The sequence below is a fragment of the Procambarus clarkii genome, chromosome 6 (genome assembly GCF_040958095.1).
Source record: "Procambarus clarkii isolate CNS0578487 chromosome 6, FALCON_Pclarkii_2.0, whole genome shotgun sequence".
Lineage (NCBI taxonomy): Eukaryota > Metazoa > Arthropoda > Malacostraca > Decapoda > Cambaridae > Procambarus > Procambarus clarkii.
The window spans coordinates 26,417,191-26,437,142 of record NC_091155.1 but is presented as its reverse complement, the minus strand read 5'-3'; the positions used below and the strand labels follow the sequence as shown (position 1 = coordinate 26,437,142).

The following is a 19,952-nucleotide window of genomic DNA, read 5'->3' as shown; positions in this document are numbered from 1 at the left end:
TTGAAAGTCTAAATATTAAATAAATTTGTTTTAAAGGACCTTCCAGTTTGAAAACCATACTGCCTTTCCATTATGATGGTACTTTTTTCAAGATTTACTTCTCATTTGGTTTTAATTTATTTTTCTAGTGGTTTGCCAGTGATACAAGTTTTTTTTTATTAATTTTTTGTTCAAACCACATGATATTTCAAGTGATTTGCCATGGATATCTGTTTGTATGGATATCTAAAAAATAACCTGTAGTGAGGTGGTAGGACTGTAAGGGCATTCTGTTAAATCCAAACGTCAAACTCCATCTGAGCCAACTGCTTTGCTTCTGCCTAAATTCCTAGGCATTTTTGTTTTCTTTGTCTCTAGGCACATCTTGGAACTCAAGGTAATTCTCCAAGGTCTATGGTGTCTAATGCTGTGAGAATCTTGTCTTGTAAGACCACACTTTGTAACTGTTCATTTAGATTTGAGCAAATTTTCGTCACAGCCTCAGTAAATCTGCCTACCTCTCTTAATCCCTGGATTTGATCCTCACATACAGTTTGCTTTTAATGAATGTATAGAATATACTGGGTGCTATTTTCCATTTGTCCCCCTGTCCCTTTCTCTGTTACTTTCCATCTTCCTTCTTCATTCTCACTGTTCTGTAGTTGTTTCCAACTTGTAGTTCTGATACATTGGTAAGATAGGTTTCAATCTATGTCGATTCCATTTTTTCTTTATATATTTCTGACCCACATGCAATATCTGTTGAACCAGTCTTGTTATTCTGCTTTTTCAGTTTTGGTTTGAATTTTTGGGTGTCTTCATTATGAATATATAATAATTTTACATACATCTCATTTCCATTCTCTCATACTAAAAAAAATCACAATGAAATCCAATAAAGAACTCGTTTAGTTCTGTGTAACATCATTTTTTAAATAAAATAAATAAGTAAATCCCGGGTAAGTCCCCCTTGTTTTTATCATTGATGAAGTTGGTCCAGGAAGCCAAAGGGGCACCTCATAGAAAACCTATGTTGAATGTAATGAAATGCCATTTTTCTGGGTGAGACCTGGGGGCTCCCCGGCAACTGTCACTCCCTCCGGTCAGTAGTTTTTGTGTGTTTTGACATCCAGCCTCAGAACTAGGGGTGTTGATAGCCAGTGCGGGGTTATGAAGCTTCCTCTTTCCCCTCCTAGGGAGGGGGAAAGGTGCGCAGGCAGTGGCGCTGTGACGTTATGCTCGTTTGCTCGTATTTCGTGTGGGGGAGTTCTGTTCAACAGTTCTGCTTTTAGTAGCAATATTTTAATCAGATAGGGTTTGTTTTGGGGGCACCTACCTTTCTTGGTGCCTGACCCGGTCGATGGTAAACATAGAATGCTTCCAACCACACGGGGGGTTTCTATAAGCCATTGCTCCTCATTCCTCTCTGATGGGGGGCTAGGTTCAGGCTTGTGGTCACTGGTAGGCCTAAGAACTCCATTCACTTGACTGATGCCAGGGTCTAATACATTCATATCAGCCCGGATAGCTCTGGAGAGCCTCCGGTTCTCACCCAAAAAATGGCGTTCATTACATTCAACGCTGTTTTTTTTCATGGTTTCATCATCAGCTTGATAGCTTGATAGTATTAAAAGTATCAACACAAAACAGAACACAAAACAATGGGTATAAATTTGATAAGTTTAGATTTACTAAAGACCTGGGTAAATACTGGTTTGGTAACAGGGTTGTTGATTTATGGAACCAATTACTGCATGACATAATAGAGTTAGGATCCCTATATTGTATATGTATATGTATATATATATATATATATATATATATATATATATATATATATATATATATATATATATATATATATATATATATATATGTTGTACCTAGTAACTAGAATGCAGTTCTTGGCCTACTATGCAAGGTCCAATTTCCCTAATAAGCCAAGTTTTCCAGAATTTCAATATTTTTCAATTTTTTTCTTATGAATTGATAAAGCTATTCATTTCATTATGTATGAGCTATTTTTTTTTTTAATTTGAGTTAAAACTATCATAGATATATGACCGAACCTAACCAACCCTACCTAACCTAACCTAACCTAACCTAACCTAACCTAACCTATCTTAACCTAACCTATCTTAACCTAACCTAAACTAACATAACTAAATCATATTTTATGTTCTTAATATAATATAATAATAATATTTAAAATAAACCAATAGGAAACAATTTATTGAAAATAAAGAAAATCACTCGGCCTATTAGGCAAATCGAGCCTTGCATAGTAGGCCGAGAAGTGCGTTCTGGCTACTTGGTATATATATATATATATATATATATATATATATATATATATATATATATATATATATATATATATATATATATATATATATATATATATATAATGAGAACAAGATTGTTCAGAACAGAACATGCCCAAGATTACCATCAGAGTGCCGGCGGGATGATGGGGAATTAGCCTCGGCTACCATCATCTTTTGTCCGGTCGTGATGGTAGAGTTGTTAAGGGGTCCTGTACACCAGTTGCAGAGTGCTCCTGGCAGTATGAGTTTGAGTCACTTCTGGGGTGTGAGTTTCAGTTATATATATATATATATAATTTATTTATTTATTTACTTATTTATTCAAGCTTGATGCACAATTCATGCTTATGCAGCCCTAGCATGTTGAAATGATTTGATGGAAACTTCTAACATGGATGGAAAATTTTCTGAAAGAACAATGAGGGCAGTAATCAGAGGCAATATATCAGACTGGAGAAATGTTATAATTACTAGTAGGGTACCACAAGGTTCAGTTCCAGCACCAGAAATGTTCATTATCTATACAATTTATCTACCAGAAAGAGAACAGAATTATATGAACATGTTTGCTGATGATGCCAAGCTACTAGGGAAGATAAGATGCTTAGGTGATTGGCATGTACTTTAAGATGACCTGAATAAAATAAGTGTATGGAGCAATTCTTGGCAAGTGGAATTTAATGTGAATAAATACCATGTTCTGGAGTGTGTAACAGGAGAAAATAGGCCACACACACAATAAACAAATTATGTGAAAAGGTTTTAATGAAATGGGAAAAAGAAAGCGATATAAGGGTGGTCCTACATAGAAAACTATCACCTGAGGACTACATAAAGAACATTGTGCTCATCTGCATTGAGCTACTAAACACCACAAACAATATGGTGGATTTTGCTGATAATCAAAATAGAGATCCTAAATGTAGTTATTGTCCTTGTATATAAGTCACTGGAGGCAAATCCTCAGCAGTTTAAAGACCAACTAGCGAAAATAGAACACTGCTTGGTAAACCTCACAAATCCAGCCTAAACATCATCCTGCTTGGGGATTTCAACTTGCACCTGAAATGGAAGCACCTAGCTAATACAGTTATATCAGAAAGAATACCAGGAAGTAGCCTAAATGAACAGGCACATGCAAAATAACCTGCTACTGATGTGCGACAGATTTGCCTTAAACCAGCAAATAGTAGAACCAACCAGAAAAGAGAACACGCTGGACCTCATTTTCACTAATAATGATGAGTTGATCAGAAACATAATGATTACAAATACCTGTTACTCAGATCACAACCTAATTGAAGTTCTGACAAGCATGGTGAGTAAACCTGCACAACCAGTCCCAGCTCCAGGGAAGGAGAGTTCAGAAAATTCAATGTTAATAATAAATAGATAAACTCAGTAGCTCTAGAAATATGCTCAAACTGCATACCTCTACGAAAAAAGAGAGAGAGATATGCAAGCTGGAAAAGGAACGGCGTTCCCTCTATAGGCGAAGAAATCGAATCGCGGAACAACTTGAGAGTCACACCGTATCTCAAGAACGATGAAGAAAGCTAGGTAGAAAAATAGAAACAATTGAACTAAAGCTACAAGAATCGTACAAAATCCAAAAGAGACACTGAGAGCAAAAGGCCATCAGTGAAATAGAGAGAAATCCAAAATATTTCTTCCTATGCAAAATCAAGATAAAAAACTACATCTAGTTTTGGGACCTTGAGAAAGAAAGATGGAACTTTCACAGATGACAACAAAGAAATAAACAGAATTCTGAGGAATCATTATGACTCTGTTTTCAGCAAGCCCCTAAACACATTAAAGATTGATAACCCAAATGAATTTTTCATGGATGTGATGCCAACATCAAACCATATATCAGATGTCACCCTATCCCTACTGGATTTTGAAGAAGCCATAGACAGTATACCTATACACTCTGCACCAGGCCTTGATTCCTGGAACTCCATATTCATCTAGAACTGTAAAAAAACACTGTTGCAGGCCCTTCATATTTATTGGAGGCAAAGCCTAGATACTGGAATTATCCCTGTCATAGTAAAAACAGCAGTGATAGTACCACTCCATAAAGGAGGAAATAAAGCAGAAGCAAAAGATTACAGACCGATAGCACTAACATCACACATCATAAAAATCATTGAGAATTCCAAGAAATAAGATCACAAAACACATGTAATCACAGCATCTCCATAATCCTGGACAACATAAGTTCAGAACAGAGTGCTCTTGCTTATCACAGTTGCTGGACCACTATGATATGACCTTAGATGCCATGAAAGACAAGCAAAATGCTGATGTAATTTACACAGGTTTTGCAAAAGCCTTCAACATATGTGACCATGGTGTTATTGCACACAAAATGGGTGCAAAAGGAATTACCAGAAAAATAAGCAGATGGATCTACAATTTCATGACTAATAGAACCCCATGTGTAATAGTCAACAAAATAAAATCTGGACCATCAACTGTGAAGAGCTCAGTCCCCCAGGGTGCTGTGCTTGCTCCAGTACTTTTTCTCATCCTCATATCAGACATAGGCAAGGACACAATCTATAGCACTGTATCATCCTTTGTAGATGACATTAGGATTTTTATGAGAGTAGACAACATAGAGAGCACAGCGAACCTCCAATTAGATGTAAATCAGGTCTTTCAATGGGCTACAGAAAATAATATGGTATTTAATGAAGATAAGTTCCAGCTCTTGTGCTATGGAAAAAAGGAAAACATAAAAGCAGAAACCACATACAAAACGCAGTCAAATCATAACAGAACGAAAAAGCAATGTTAAGGATCTGGGTGTACTTGTGTCGGAGGACCTTACATTTAAAGAACACAATATAGTAGCCATCACAACTGCAAGAAAAATGACAGGTTGGATAACAAGAACTTTTCACACTAGAGATGCTATACCAGTGATGATACTCTTCAAGACTCTAGTGCTCTCTAGAGTGGAATATTGGTGCACAGTGACAGCCCCTTTCAAAGCTAGAAAAATTGCTGACCTGGAGTGTGTGCAGAGATCCTTTACTGCTAGAATCCACTCAGTAAAACATCTAAACTATTGGGACCGACTAAAATGCCTAAATCTGTATTCTCTTGAGTGCAGGCGGAAGAGATACATAATAATTTACACATGAGTAATAGTAGAGTGGCTGGTCCCAAACCTTCACTCAGAAATAACATCACATGAGACCAGAAGGCACGGCAGGATGTGCAGGATACCCCTGTTGAAGAGCTGAGATGCAATTAGTACTCTGAGAGAGAACTCTATCAACATCAGAAGCCTGACACTGTTCACACTTCCACTGCACACTAAGGGCATAACTGGCCGACCCCTGGCAGTGTTCAAGAGAGAACTTGATAAGCACCTCCAAAGGATACCTGATCAATTAGGCTGTGATTCATATGTCAGGCTGCGAGCAGCTGCGCCCAACAGCCTGGTTGACCAGTTTATCAACGAGGAGGCCTGGTCGATGACTGGGCCTTGGGGACGCTAAGCCCCAAAAACACTTCAAGTTAACCTCAAGGTAAGGAGCCTATGCTACACTTTCCAATCTCAGAATCACTTAATACATGGATGGCAAAATATCAAAGAAATTGTTCATGACCTTTGTGAGACGAAATTTGGAATATGCAGCAGTTGTATAGTGTCCATATCTTATGAAGCAGATCAGCAAACTGGAAAAGGTGCATAGACATGCAACTAAATGGCTCCCGAAACTAAAAGATAAGAGCTACGAGGAGAGGCTAAAGGCATTAAATATGCCAAAACTAGAAGATAGAAGAAAAAGAGGTGATATGATCACTATGTACAAAATAGTAATGGGAATCGACAAAATTGATAGGGAAGAATTCCTGAGACCTGGTACTTCAAGAGCAAGAGATCATAGATTTAAGCTAACTAAACAAAGCTGCCGAAGAAATATACGAAAATTCACTTTTACAAACAGCTTGGTAGATGGCTGGAATTAGTTAAGTAAGAAGGTGGTGGAAGCCAAAACGTCAGTAGTTTCAAAGCATTATATGACAAGGAATGCTGGAAAGACGGGACACCATGAGCATAGCTCTCATCCTGTAACTACACTTAGGAAATTATACTTTGCAAATCAGGTTCCTCCGTTATCCAATGCTGGTTTTAGTTAATTTCCATGGCTTTGTTAGAGTTCTTGGCTAAAAATTGGACCATTCAGGTCTACAGCCACTTGCACTGGTCACCCTGTCATCACTTTCCCTTACTTTACTTTATCTAATAAACCTTTCTGCAAAATCATTTTAAGCCACTGGAATTTGTTGTTTGCCTTCACTAGTCATTGCCCAAAGTCAATTACTTTGATTACTTACTAGTCAAGTAAGCATGGCTTACTTACAAGGCACTTTATAATGTACAGTTTTCGACAAAATTGATTCCCCATTTAACCTCAGCAGTTCATGCCTACACATGTAAAATAAGTACCTTAACCTTACTTATCATCCCGATAGTAAAAATTATCCTGTTTATGGCATGTTAAATAACCCATACACCGTTATGTGTTCCACTGTTAAATATCATATTCATTCCCACCTGCCCTATAAATTAAATGGCTCTTGCTTACTTAATGTGCATGTAACAAAGCATATTAGTTATTCACATATTGGCTATGCTTCAACCTTAACATAACATACATTACCATTCACCACGTATGCATTATATTTCATGTACTGTAATGTCACTACTTATATTCACGATACATGTAACAGGTTCTCATCTAAAACATTTCATGTTAACTCAACGATAATAAAAATATATTTAGTACCATCATCCGACTTTCAATCCAACACAGAAACTATAAATATTTAAATTTTCTTCTGGTCAACTTTAAGTGATTGCTCTTTGAGCATCTTAAATTAAGCAAACCCTTTGTTTGCCTAGAAAAATCTCTGTATCCATAGTTTTTATCTTTGAAGTTGGAGCATCATGACAATAACTTCTACAATGTCTGAATTTTGTAGTAGAGTACAACTACAATAAATGATGTATGTAATATTTTACAGTATAGAGCTCAAGCTCATTGTGTGCTATCTATATTTCCACCGTATGTGGTTTTACATGATATAGAGCTCAAGCTCATTGTGTTTATCTATCTGTATCTTTTCTATCTACTCAGCATGCCAGAATGTGAGCAAATATGTATGCATTGTGGGTGTATATGTATAAACAACTACACATTTTTGGTTTACTACAGAACAAAATTGTTCAGGAGGTCATATTTATTCCCTTAAAAAGTATTACTCTAGAACAGCAGATATTATTTGCTAAGCATGTCTCAAAAATATATAGAACATCATTTAGTTCCATTTATACTGTTAACTGTTCCATAGTCAATACTTTGAGTAGGTGCCAGCTAGATGTCGTCCAGTACATTTGTGTGCTACTGACAAGCCAGTTTTATCTTTCTGCAAGGCATGACAGCAGTTAATGCAGTGTATGGCTACAATTGTCTGACACTTGAATAAAGAGCCAAGTAACACACTGCAGTGAGTTATTGTTGGTCCAACATCAGTAACATTGATCTTGCATGAGGTCAACATTAACAATTTTGCTCAAACTTGAGTTCAGTGTGGTGTACCTGCCAGGAAATTACTTGATAACCTGATGTACGTTCAGCTGGTATATAGTTCAACTTTTATGCAAATACCCAAACAAAAATTTCATTGATATTCAAATGTCAGCTATTGGTGCCTTATTAGTTACACATAGCATGTGCTCTGTTCTGAAAATATATGATTTTAACTCGGCTGTTTTCATTCTCAAAAGACCAGTCATTTGATCATTATATACTGCTTCATACTCTTAATCAACACTTTAATATTTTTCAAAAGTTATTTATTTCTTTTAATGCAGATGCTTTTCTGTATTAAAAAAAAAAGTCCTTAACTGCAACTTTCTTGTTCTCATAACTTTTAATTATAAATGATTACTGTATTTACCATATTCATCACAATACCAATAGTAAATATTATGTCAGTGTGTGCCATAATAGTCTTCCTTTAGCTTCTCATTTGACCTTAAAGGCCATACACTCATTCCAACAACAGTACACTGTATGGAGATCAGTCAGTAGCCCCATATTATTTCATAAATAGAAGAAGAATCAATAGAATTTAAAATATTTTTCATATCCTCCAGTTGCCTTATTTTTCTTATAAATATTGATAATATCAACTGAACCTCCATATTAAAAAATCTTAATGCAGTACTTGCTTACTTAATGAATATGATATCGGAATCAGCGTGGGTAATTTGGCTCGGATACCCCTCCCTTCCCTTCACTTTAGACTTTCATTTTCTTGTGTTAATCCTTGACATCATCCTCTCAGTCATATTGTACTAAATTGTGTATTACCTTTTTATTGATATGTTTCTGTGCACTATATATATGACTTTAAAAGTTATTTTCTGGGGGAGCCCCCCTGGTGGCTCCCTGAAGCTATCTTGCTGAGATTATTCCATGCTAAAAGGTCATGTTACTTGTGGAAGGTCTACCTGTTTGGCCTACTGGGGACCCGATCCAGAATCTGGCCCCCTCACAGAGGTGGAGGGAGCGAGTGCCAATTTGCCACCCCAACCAAGAAAGCATCCAGTTGGATGGTTCACAGAAAACAAAGCCTCAAAAACTACCAAACCATTTCACAAATGAATCGCACGGAACAAGGGATTCAGTCAAATTAGCTCGAAAGTTGTTAGTACCGATCGCCACCACCAGGCAGCCCAGCCCACACCCACATGACCTCTCTTGTTCAGAACTGTTGCTGATGTTATGGTGGAGGTGCTACTGGTTATAGGCAAGCCCCTCTGCTTCAAGCTCAGTGCCAGTCATAATTGGACTCTGTCATGTTGGGGCCATTTGTTTGTGTATTGTTTTTTGATTTTGGTATTAGCTTCAAGTGAGTGTTTCCTCTCTGGCTCGTGTGATCTTGGCTTTTATTGTGCTTCAGGCAGCATGTGCTTGGGGCTGTCTTCCTTGGATGTCCATTAGCACTGCCTTTGCACTGACAGTTATCTTCTCTTGTGGAGTTTGGGATATTGTTCCTGAGAGGCCAGGAAACTGGTGTGGAGAGCCTTGCCTTGGGCTATTCATGAGTCTTTGACTCCTTTGTTTGGGACCTCGGCTGGGACATTCGTTTGGTTGTGCTAGAGTGCTATGGGGGTTTGCGTGCTTGTTTATATGGTTCGCTACAGATGCCAATTGTAGCCTGGTTGTTTTGGCTGCATTGGGTAACTGTTTTTCTGGTAAGTAGCCCCAGTGCTTGAAATTTCTGTTTGGTTAGCTACTTTCAGGCACTGATAATCCTCTCAATGGGTCTCTGGCATGGTCTGTTATGAATTTGCCCATCAAGTCCATGCTTGCCAAGTGTAAGTGTGAAGGGTGTTCAACTTCATAGGTACCTGACAATAATCATTCTTTATGCCTCCACCATGGTAAGGGTACAGGTTTATTTTCTCCCCATTCTTACTGTATACAAGTACAAGAGCTAGTCACAGTTGGTATGAGAATGTTAAATCTGCCTCTAATGTACCAGTCATTGTACCCAAATGAACACAACCTAACCTTTATAATATACGTAATGAGACGTACCTTGATAGGAGAACTCGCTCTTCTCACTGCTAAAACCATTGGTAGCTTGGAATTATAACTGTTTTTATTTAATAGCCTTAAGAGATTTAAGTTTATAAAAATAGTGTTCTTTTATATTTTACTTTCCTGAACTTGACAAAACTAAATGGCTTTTAAATTAGGAACTAGGATTGTCTGGCAGAATCCAGGACTTGGTCAACATGAAAAATAGTATAACAATACTTTACAAATTAGTCAATCTGAAATTTTCAAAAACTGAAAAGTAGCATCTGGATCTCTTCAGATATGTCACCTACTTTATAACGGGGAACTCTAATAATGACATGAGATATAGAAATAATACTGTGTCGGTTACTTTACACCTGGGTTGCTCTACATAAGATAGCTTAAATCAGACATGTAGGAGGCTGGGATCAAAACATTGCCAGGGATTAGCTGGGAAATTCATATAATATATAATATTCTGAAATATACATCTTAACACTATTCCATAATAAGTACCACATACCAAACTGCACAGATACTTAGATTTCAGAAATCCTGCCTGATCTTTCAGTACAGTGAAAGTTTGTTTACACAGTACAGGAATGCAAAAACACACTCCTCTCGTCTCTGCCACTTCTACTACAATGACTGAGTTGCACCTTGCATTTGTCTTTGCCACTAACATGTTCCAATATTTTTGAGGTTCAAATTATATTTATGCTACACTGTTGAAGGTCAGACTGAATTTATACATTTAACACCAATATTTTAATTATTAAGTTTTCCAATCACAAATGTATTTGGAAACGTTTCTGTAAAAACTAAAGCAATTGTTTACATTTATTTAGAGGGAACAGTTCACTCATGGTGAATATGCCCACTGCTCATGCACAGGCTAGTTGCTGCCTTGGCAGGAATTTCAAATGCACTCTTTGTAGCTTTCATTATTAAAATACTGTACATTAAAAGGGGGGTTCCTTTCTTGCACCATACTGCCTGCTGGGTTGGTGACATCTACGACAATGAGTCCTGTGAGGCATGTTCTCACTGTGTCTCTGCCCTTACTGATTTAGCTTCAAGTTTGGAAACTTTTTAGGCAGCTGCCACTTTGAGAGCTAGTTTGTTCATGTTAGGTATTTGCAGCATATTGATCGTCTGAATGAGTTGGCCCTCGTTTGTTTAAGGACCTAAAATTGGTGTTGGTGACCTTCACCTGCACAAACTTCACACCTCCCTTTCCCTGTGGGTGTGATTCACTCTGCTTCTGGTCTCACTCATCCTGGTCCCATTCCTGAAATGTACAGGATTTCGGAGTCAGGTCAGGGTTTAGCTCGGTGTGTAGCTTTGCCTTTTCCGGGGGTCATCCCATCCTCTTTGATGGCAGAGGCAGTTGAGCCTTCTTGTTCTGCTTGGATTTCGGGGTATGTGCCTTCACAAACCTTTTCCCATTCACCGATCTGAACCTTTTGTTGCAGAAACCCAGCATTGAATGTAATGAAGCATTTCTGGTAGAACCCCAGTAGGTTTGTGATTTCCTCCCAAACTTCCAGGTTCGTCAGTTTGCTGATGTGTTGTTCATCAGCTCTAGAACTGACCATGGAAGCCGGCTTTAGGCAAGGGCCAGGCCACCTGATGTTGGTGATAGGTACTAATGAGTTTCAAACTACCGTGAGTGAATCCCTTGTTCTATATGCATCGTTTGTAGAGTTGTTTGGCAGTTTTTAAGGCTTCATTTTCTGTGTACCCTCCAGTTGTCTGTAAAGCTTCGCTCAACTTTCTGGGTACTTTTCTGGTAAGGTGGTGAACTGTCAATCATTCCCTGTTCTTGCGTGAGGGGGCCAAGTTCTGGTTCTGATCCCCAGTTGACCAAACAGAACTTCTGTGACAGATGTGACCTTTTAGCATGGATGAATCTCGGCAAGATAGCTTCAGGGAGCCACCGGGACTCTACCAGTAAGATGCATTTCATTACATTCAATGCTGGTTTTTCATGTTCTCTACGGAACCAGTGCACTTTCTTTATTCTTAATAATCTTATTACTTTGTCCTCCTCCTAATACCAATTGTATATTACCTAATTTGCCTTGTGTTATGCTTTTCTGTGTTGATTCTTCATCTCTGCCTATTATACTGTAAAGAAGACTCGTGCACTATCCACATACCCCATCCCTGTGCATATTATTCTTATAGGCTCATGTGCTACTCCCCAACTGCATTCCTTAATTTTTTTTGCCAGAGTATTAGCCTCACTAGCTAGGCTTTTCTACTGATTTCTTCCGTAGCCCTGCCTGCAGCAATGATTAACCATATCCTTTATAATCTTGCAGTGTGATTGCTGCTTCTTCATTACTGTCTCTGCAGCTCTGAACCTTTCCTACTGCCCTTGTCTCCTTATGCTTCTCGCATCAAAGACTTAGCAGCAGTGATTATTCCCTTTAATGACATCTCTTCCCATTCCTATATCTGTGATGTCTCGCTCTGCCTACCATCTTCTATGGACGCCATTTTGTTCAGGTGCATGGATGGCATGCAATTGGCTTGTTGTTTAAACGTAGATTTTTCACAAAATCTTTTTCGCAATCCAAATGTCTTCCCTGAAAAAAGTTGATACATGTTACATATTTTGATTAATACTGTTTTTAATTTTAAGATTTAAAGTTTGTACACTTGAGCATTATTTGAATGACAGGTAGTAAGGAGTCTAGAATAATATCCTTAATCATAGTTTAAATATTTGCTTATTTTCTTCAGTATCCCATCTCCAGTAAATAAAAGAAAAATAAATAATATTTAAATATTGATAGCCTTTTCCCTTATAAATAAAAAGTTTCCAATTATTGCCATTATACCATCACATTGATTTGTTTTCACTTAAATCTGGAAGCCAAGAAGTAGATGATAATACATAATGCTATACAGTATTTAAAGATTGAGCCTATAAGAGTCCTTAGGAGAGTTGTTGCGGCAACCCACCTTGACCTTACTAACTACAACCACTATAACTACCTCCCTCTGGACTGGAGCTGTTCTCGTTTCTGTCACGTTTTTCGTCTTGATCTCTTTTTACCTGCCGCTGATGCCTGCCATCCGCCGCCCTCGTTTGGTTGGTCGGCTGGCTGGCTTCTTGTCCACCCCGTTGGCTGCTGGATGGCTCGATCTACCACCACCACTACTACCACCACAACCAAAACCACCAATACAACCATCACTGTCACTAATAAATCAACCATCTGCCACCACCTGACAATTGACTACTGAATGTTCTCATCTTATGAAAAAAAATTCACATCTATGACCATTAATAATAAAACAACACTGTCACCACGACATCTGATACTTCTCTCCATTATTGTTAATACTACATTTGATAATTTTTTGTTCAAATTTTGTTTCTGACAACTTGTTTACAACAACATACTACTGTACTGCTATTCTGTAACTTATGTGAATGATTTTTTTTATAACTATCAAATACACTAACATAATAAAAACATTATTTTTCCTCTAATTTTTTTATTTCAAAATTATTTTCACAATTTCAATGAAAACCAAACTTTATTACCATGTAATATTGTCACTGCTGACACTGTAACTTTACTTAATGCCATAACACACACTTGCTATATATTTTTCTTCTCATACTATTACTATTTATGATACAATCAAAACTTGTCATACTAATACTGTAATTACTTGTGCAATTCACAACACTTTCTGTCAACAACTCTAACATCTTTTATTAATAATTATAATCTTTATACCATCTCTGGTTCCTACAACAACACTCACTATCACTACTTTTTGCCAACATTGACACTGCTCTTCTATTACAACCATATTTTCTATCATTATCATTTACAACACTACAAACACTGCTCTAACCATATCCTCTAATACCACCATCACTATCACTGCCACGACAACAATCACCACCACTACTGCCACTACCACAATCACCACCACTGCCACTACCACAATCACCACCACTGCCACCACCACCACTGCCGTCGTTCAACTGCTGTACTCCCGCTGCCCGCTGTATCCCATTGACAAAGGATCGCTTCCGCTAGGCCCTCCGCCTTCACCCCCACGGAATGTGTCGATTAAGAAGGTATCGGATGCGGTGGATGGATACGTTATCTCCTGGCTGCCACCTCTTGATATGAACATTCCTGTCGCCTACTATGACATCGAATATCGAACAGATGGATCATGGAAGAAGCTCAATGATGATAATATTTTAGGAGAAACTTCCTATAGAGGTGAGTTGCAGAATAGTTATAGAAATGATTGTCATGACAAAGCTAAATCTCATGATGTTATGCCTAATAGCCAGGCCTACTAGGCTTAGTAAGTAAGAACTGTCTTCTCTAACAGCTAGAGCAATTTTGTATATTTTCAATTATTCTTAAAAATATGTTACCCCAATAATATCAACATATTGTATCATTTTGATTACATGAATTACTAACTTAGACATAGCTTTATGTATGTTGTGGTGTATTAAAAAATAACAAGCATATTTAGGTTAGGTCAGATGACTAAGTTAGTTTTGGTTCTAATATAAAATATTACATTTCATTTATTAATGTGAAAATATGCAGACACAATAGTGTCACAATAACGGGGCTGAAAATATGATGACCAAACCACACACTAGAAGATGAGGAGACGACAACGTTTCGGTCCGTCCTGGACCATTAGCAACGATCGACTTGATAATGGTCCAGGACAGACCGAAATGTCATCGTCTTTTTGTCTTCTGATGTGAGGGCTGGTCATCAATGTAAATATAACTGTCAATCATAAGATTGATAGTTATAAAACCCGAAAATTTGTAAAGCAAAGCGATTTTCCCCATAAGAAATAATATAAATGAATTAATCTATTCCTGACTCCCCCAAAAAATTAACTTTAAAGTAAATTTTATACCTAATTCACCCAAATCTTCACTACAAAAGTATTTACAAGTTATTACTTACCCTTTCTGATGTCTCCTGTTGGCATATGGAAGACGGTGAGGAGGGGGAGGAGAAGAGGTGTTACTGTTTGGAAGGGGTGCCCCCATCCATTATAATATCAGGCAGTGAGGACTTATCTGGGGTGCACTCTCTGGCATGTTTTGCCTGCATACCACTAGAACCTGCTTCTGGTTCACTGCTTGATTTTCTCGCTAGAAATAATTCCATTGAAGATGATTTTTCCCTTCTTTGCAACACTTGTCTGTAGTGAGACATCACATTGTCATTAATAAGATCAATGCAATGGCCTGCTACAGCTTTACCTGGGTGATTCTTTTCAGCAAAACTTTACAGTTCTTCCCATACTGCATACAGTTTCTTAATTAATGAGGAAGGGACATCCTCTACTGCCTCCTCCTCCTTCCCTGAAGATTTGTTGTACTGCCTAGCTAGTTCAACAACACGTGTACCATTTTCATGTTTTTTTTTATTTATATATACAAGAGTTCTTACATTCTTGTACAGCCACTAGTACGAGCAGCGTTTTGGGTGGTACTCATAGCATTTTGGGTGGTACTCGTAGCGTTTCGGGAGAGTGCACATGATCAAAATAGATCATATTTATGAATGATCTCTTGTTTTCCTCTATGGTCTTTCTCACTTGTGTTTTCTTGCCATGAACCATACCACTGGCTTTCTTGGGACCATGGCGAGATATATAATGACAACTTTTATGTTCAAATAACCAAAAATCTGAAAAAAACTGTCAATGCTTGCAAAGAATTCAGGTGGGATAGTCACTTGGCAGGAGGCACTGGTAAACTGAGACGCGACCGCCGTGCCACCACATGCTAGGTCGGCCATATGTGTATCAACAAACTCGTATCCCGAGGTAAAGTTCATAACCCGATTCAAATTTTCTGAAGAAATTGGGCTCCTAACCTGAAAAGTTTGTAAAGTGGAGCATTCGTATACCAAGTATGCGGAAAAACCACATGTGAAAAATAGAGAATGCTAAATACATTTTCGGCTCAATTCGCCTTTATCAGAGCAAAATAGAATGAAGAAGAAAATGTGGTAGGCAGACCTTATACCTGCCAGGGCAGGTCACCTGACCACCTAGATAGATGATGAAACCTACAGATAAAAGAGAACGAAAAAGATGAAGGAACGAGGCAAATAAGGATAACTGTACCAAACAAAAATAATGGATAAAATATATAAGTGCCACCAGATGGAAATAATAAATAAATAAATATACACAGGTTTAATGGATGCTTATGTTGTATTGACGTGCTATATTCAAGCTTATATGGGGATCTAATTTATACATGCCAGGACTTACATTAAGTAATGTAATTTAATGTAACTTAAGGTCCTCTGGGATCTTAAGCTGAATTATATATTTTAACTCCAGTATTTTTTATCTCACTACATCTATGTTGGTATATACAGTTTTCAGGAACATGTTCATTTTCCCTTTGTCCTTTACCTCCCCTTCCTCTAATGATTTTGTTGCTGTTTGTGTGTGTGTGTGTTTGTGTGTGTAAAAAATCACTTAAAAACTGTATGACCCGACCATGCTTTTAACCTGACCAGAAAAAGCGTTTCATTATATTCAACATTTCATGTATACCGACAATATAAATTGATAACTTAGATAGACATAGTTTACCTTTGTTAGGAAGTATCAATCCACAAGGTAAAAATCTTTTAAAAAATATATTTAAAAGCAAATTTGGTTTATTAGACAACTGGCTATTAAGTAAAACATACACCATGTACATACTATATATTCTGCACAGTATATATTAGACCTAACTTCAGTATATATATAAATGTATTGAGAGATCTATTTGTGGTTTGCAGAATTGTATGTGACTACTATTTGTATGCACCTAAAGATAATTTGTTGATGTCAACCCTTCTTCACCTTTCTTTCTTTCTTTCTCCCATTAATGGCTCTGCAGTCAGGAAGCTTCAGTCAGGAAAGAAATACCACTTCCGTGTATTTTCCAAGACACTCACCAGTTATGCTCCATCAGAGGAGGTTATGTTTATTGCTCCAGTGCATAACAAGGAAAAGGTAAGTGCATTTCTGTGGGGAGCCCCTTCAGCTCCCTGGAGCTATTGGGCTAATATGCGAATTGTTAGACCAGGGCATTAGTTTATGGAGTTCAGCCTACCAGGGATCATGAGCTAGAACCTGGCCCCCCTCAGAGAGGCTCAGGGAGCAATGGCCCTAGAAAACCCCCCTGTGGTTGGGGTTTTCCTTATCTGCCATTGACTGGGGGTTAGGTACCCAGTAAGGTAAGCATAACAAAACAGACCCCACATGGTAAGAAAATTGCCACCGAAACCGAACAGAGAGGCAGAACTCCCTTCAAGCCCAAGGAAACAAGTAAACAAGCAAATTTCACACTTCGTAGTGGTGCCATTTGTCCGCGCAGCCCTCCTCTCCCCAAGAGGGGGCAGGGAAAGCCCCAGACCTCCCCCATGCTGGCTACCTAGCACTCTAGTTTGTCAGCTAATGCAAACTGGGGCGGACATCTTGTCTGTCCTCACTTTCCAAGCAGTGGTTTGCCTTCATGATGTCCTCTACAGTGTCGTGTTGTGCCAGGTGTTCTTTAGTGTACCAGGGCTGCATGCGCTTAGGGGCATCCTTCGTTAAGTGCCTTGTGAGTTCTACCTGTGCGTGTTAGGGTTCTCTTCTCTGGTGTGTTCAGCAACCCATTTCTGTAGGGGTTTTTGCTGCTCGGCAGTTACCCAATCTTGGAGCTAGCTGGGGTTTAATGGCTCTTGTTTGGCTTTGGGTAGGGAATGGTATCGTGATAGTTGGGGCATCAAGGTGTTGTGTAGCCTGCCTACCTACGCAGCAGCCGGTTCCTGTTTCCTCTGTGGACGTTGCACTTGTGCAAGGTTTTTCTTTTGTTTTGGTTTTCCCTGCCTAGTGTGGCTATCGTTCCACTTCTAATATTTTGGTGGCCCTCCGCTAGGTCGCCTCGTGCTTGTACATGTCACAGGGGTTTCAGTGTTTTGATCTCCCTCTTGTTAGCTTTGGGTCTTAACTGGTTAGCAACACATTGCCCGGACTTAGGATCCTACCAGCAGACCCCCTTCTTTGCTGCCTTTCCCTTGGACTCTGCCCTTTCTTCAAGAAAGGGCAGAGTGTTGTGTGGGCAGAGGGGCAGAGTACTCAAATCTCTGAATATGTTAGATATTAAGTCACTGCACATTCTCTCTTGTGTATTATACATATATAAAACGCTGAACTGTAATGCCAATCCTGACCTCAAAAGTTTCATTGAAGGTTGTAACAGAACCCATGAGCACCACACCAGAAATAAATACAGTTTTGATATTCCTAGAGTACGACTTAATCAAACTAGAAATGCTCTACAAATCAAGGGAGCCAGAATGTGGAATGACCTTCCCAACCATGTTAAAGACTGTACCTCTCTCAACCAGTTTAAGATAAAAACTAAACACTACCTAATAAATTTCCTGTAACCTACCTCACTCCTCTATTGTCAACCCATGTCTGTTATTTTTTTTAATCAACACTGTTTGTCAACCTATTGTATTTGTGCTGCTTTTTCAGTCATGTTCCCCCTTTTTTTTTTTTATCTTTATTTGTATTTGTTCTCAACACTTTTTATTCTTTATTCTCAATTAGTATTAAGTTCTAGATATTAATGTTTTTCTTGCCCGAAACGCATTGCGTAATAGTGGCTTTAGGCATTGTATGTACTAGCTCTATCTATATATATATATATATATATTTTTTTTTTTTTTTTTTTTTTTTTTTTTTTTGAGATATATACAAGAGTTGTTACATTCTTGTACAGCCACTAGTACGCGTAGCATTTCGGGCAGAAACGATCTATATCAATCCATTAATGTAACATCACTTGTATGTATGTACCTTACCTGAATAAACATATTTATTTATTTATTATTTATTTATAAGAGTAGGGGTGTGGAGGATGGCTCTGCCCCAAGTCCTCTGTGCGGGTTCCCGGAGCTGTTGGGAGAGCCCACTAGCAGTTCTGGGGGGGGGGTCCATCTAATTACCCAAAGCTACTCAAAGCTTCCTAACAAGCTACCCAAAGCTTCCTAACATTACCTTAGTAATGAATAAATATGATATATAATATTTATTCATTATAATGTTGGCGCTGAATGTAGAACATGGAAAAACATTTTTACTCTGAAAAAGTATCATGTCATAACGAAATTAGATGAAAATAAGCTGCTGGTGAGCCAAAGCAAGTCGACAGTCCAAGCGACAATGTTGTGAAGCGACTTATCCAAGACACATTGTTGCTTGGAGAGTGTTTGCTGGCATATCAGCCTCCTGTACCTACCTAACCTAACCTACCTTACTGTGTGCCTAACCCCGGTCAATGGCAGATAAGGAAAACCCCAAACCACAGGAGGGTTTGCCATTGCTCCCTGTGCCTCTCTGAGGAAGCCAGGTTCTGGCTCGTGGTCCCCGGTAGGCTGAACTCCATAGACTAATGCCCTGGTCTAATGATTCGCATATTAGTCCGATAGCTCCAGGGAGCCTCTGGGGTTCACCCAAAAAATTGCATTTCATTACATTCGACTGTGGATTTTTGTTTCAGTACTGTACAGCATGTATGAGAGGAAGAATTGAAGAGAAAATGAGAGATTAACTGATAGATTTGAACAGGGGTGTCACTAAATATATATAGTAATATACTCTATATTGTACGAATATGAATGTGTTTACGAATTCAAATGTATGTGTTTGAAGGGAATGTGCAGTAGCTGATACACTTCATTTTTTGACAAGCATTGAGAAAAAAAGTCCCTTGTTGATAATAATTGGTTTCAGTGCAACACTTCTCAGTTTACACATAACCAGATTACTGTTTACAATAAAATATACAACAAGAAATGAACTGCTTGTATTAAAATAATAACTGAGGAAGCAGATATACATACATAATTAAGAAATGGACAGATTCACAAGCACACAGTACCAGATACAGTGATAAACACAGACAGAAACTGACAGTGATGATTATGGAGGTAAT

The 19,952-nt window shown here is 38.2% G+C and overlaps 1 protein-coding gene across 11 annotated transcripts in view; it reads left to right on the top strand.

The window, feature by feature from the left end:
- Positions 1-19,952, top strand: part of LOC123753885 (protein turtle) — a 418,196-nt gene that overhangs the window by 373,874 nt on the left and 24,370 nt on the right. For 10 of the 11 annotated variants that reach the window (XM_069307224.1, XM_069307230.1, XM_069307232.1 and 7 more), the window contains 2 exons: positions 13,999-14,190; positions 16,860-16,975. In XM_069307224.1, coding sequence (XP_069163325.1) covers positions 13,999-14,190; positions 16,860-16,975 — 308 coding nt within the window. Of the gene's footprint in view, positions 1-13,983; positions 14,191-16,859; positions 16,976-19,952 lie in introns of all 11 variants that reach the window. The other variant, XM_069307244.1, reaches the window with a different exon arrangement.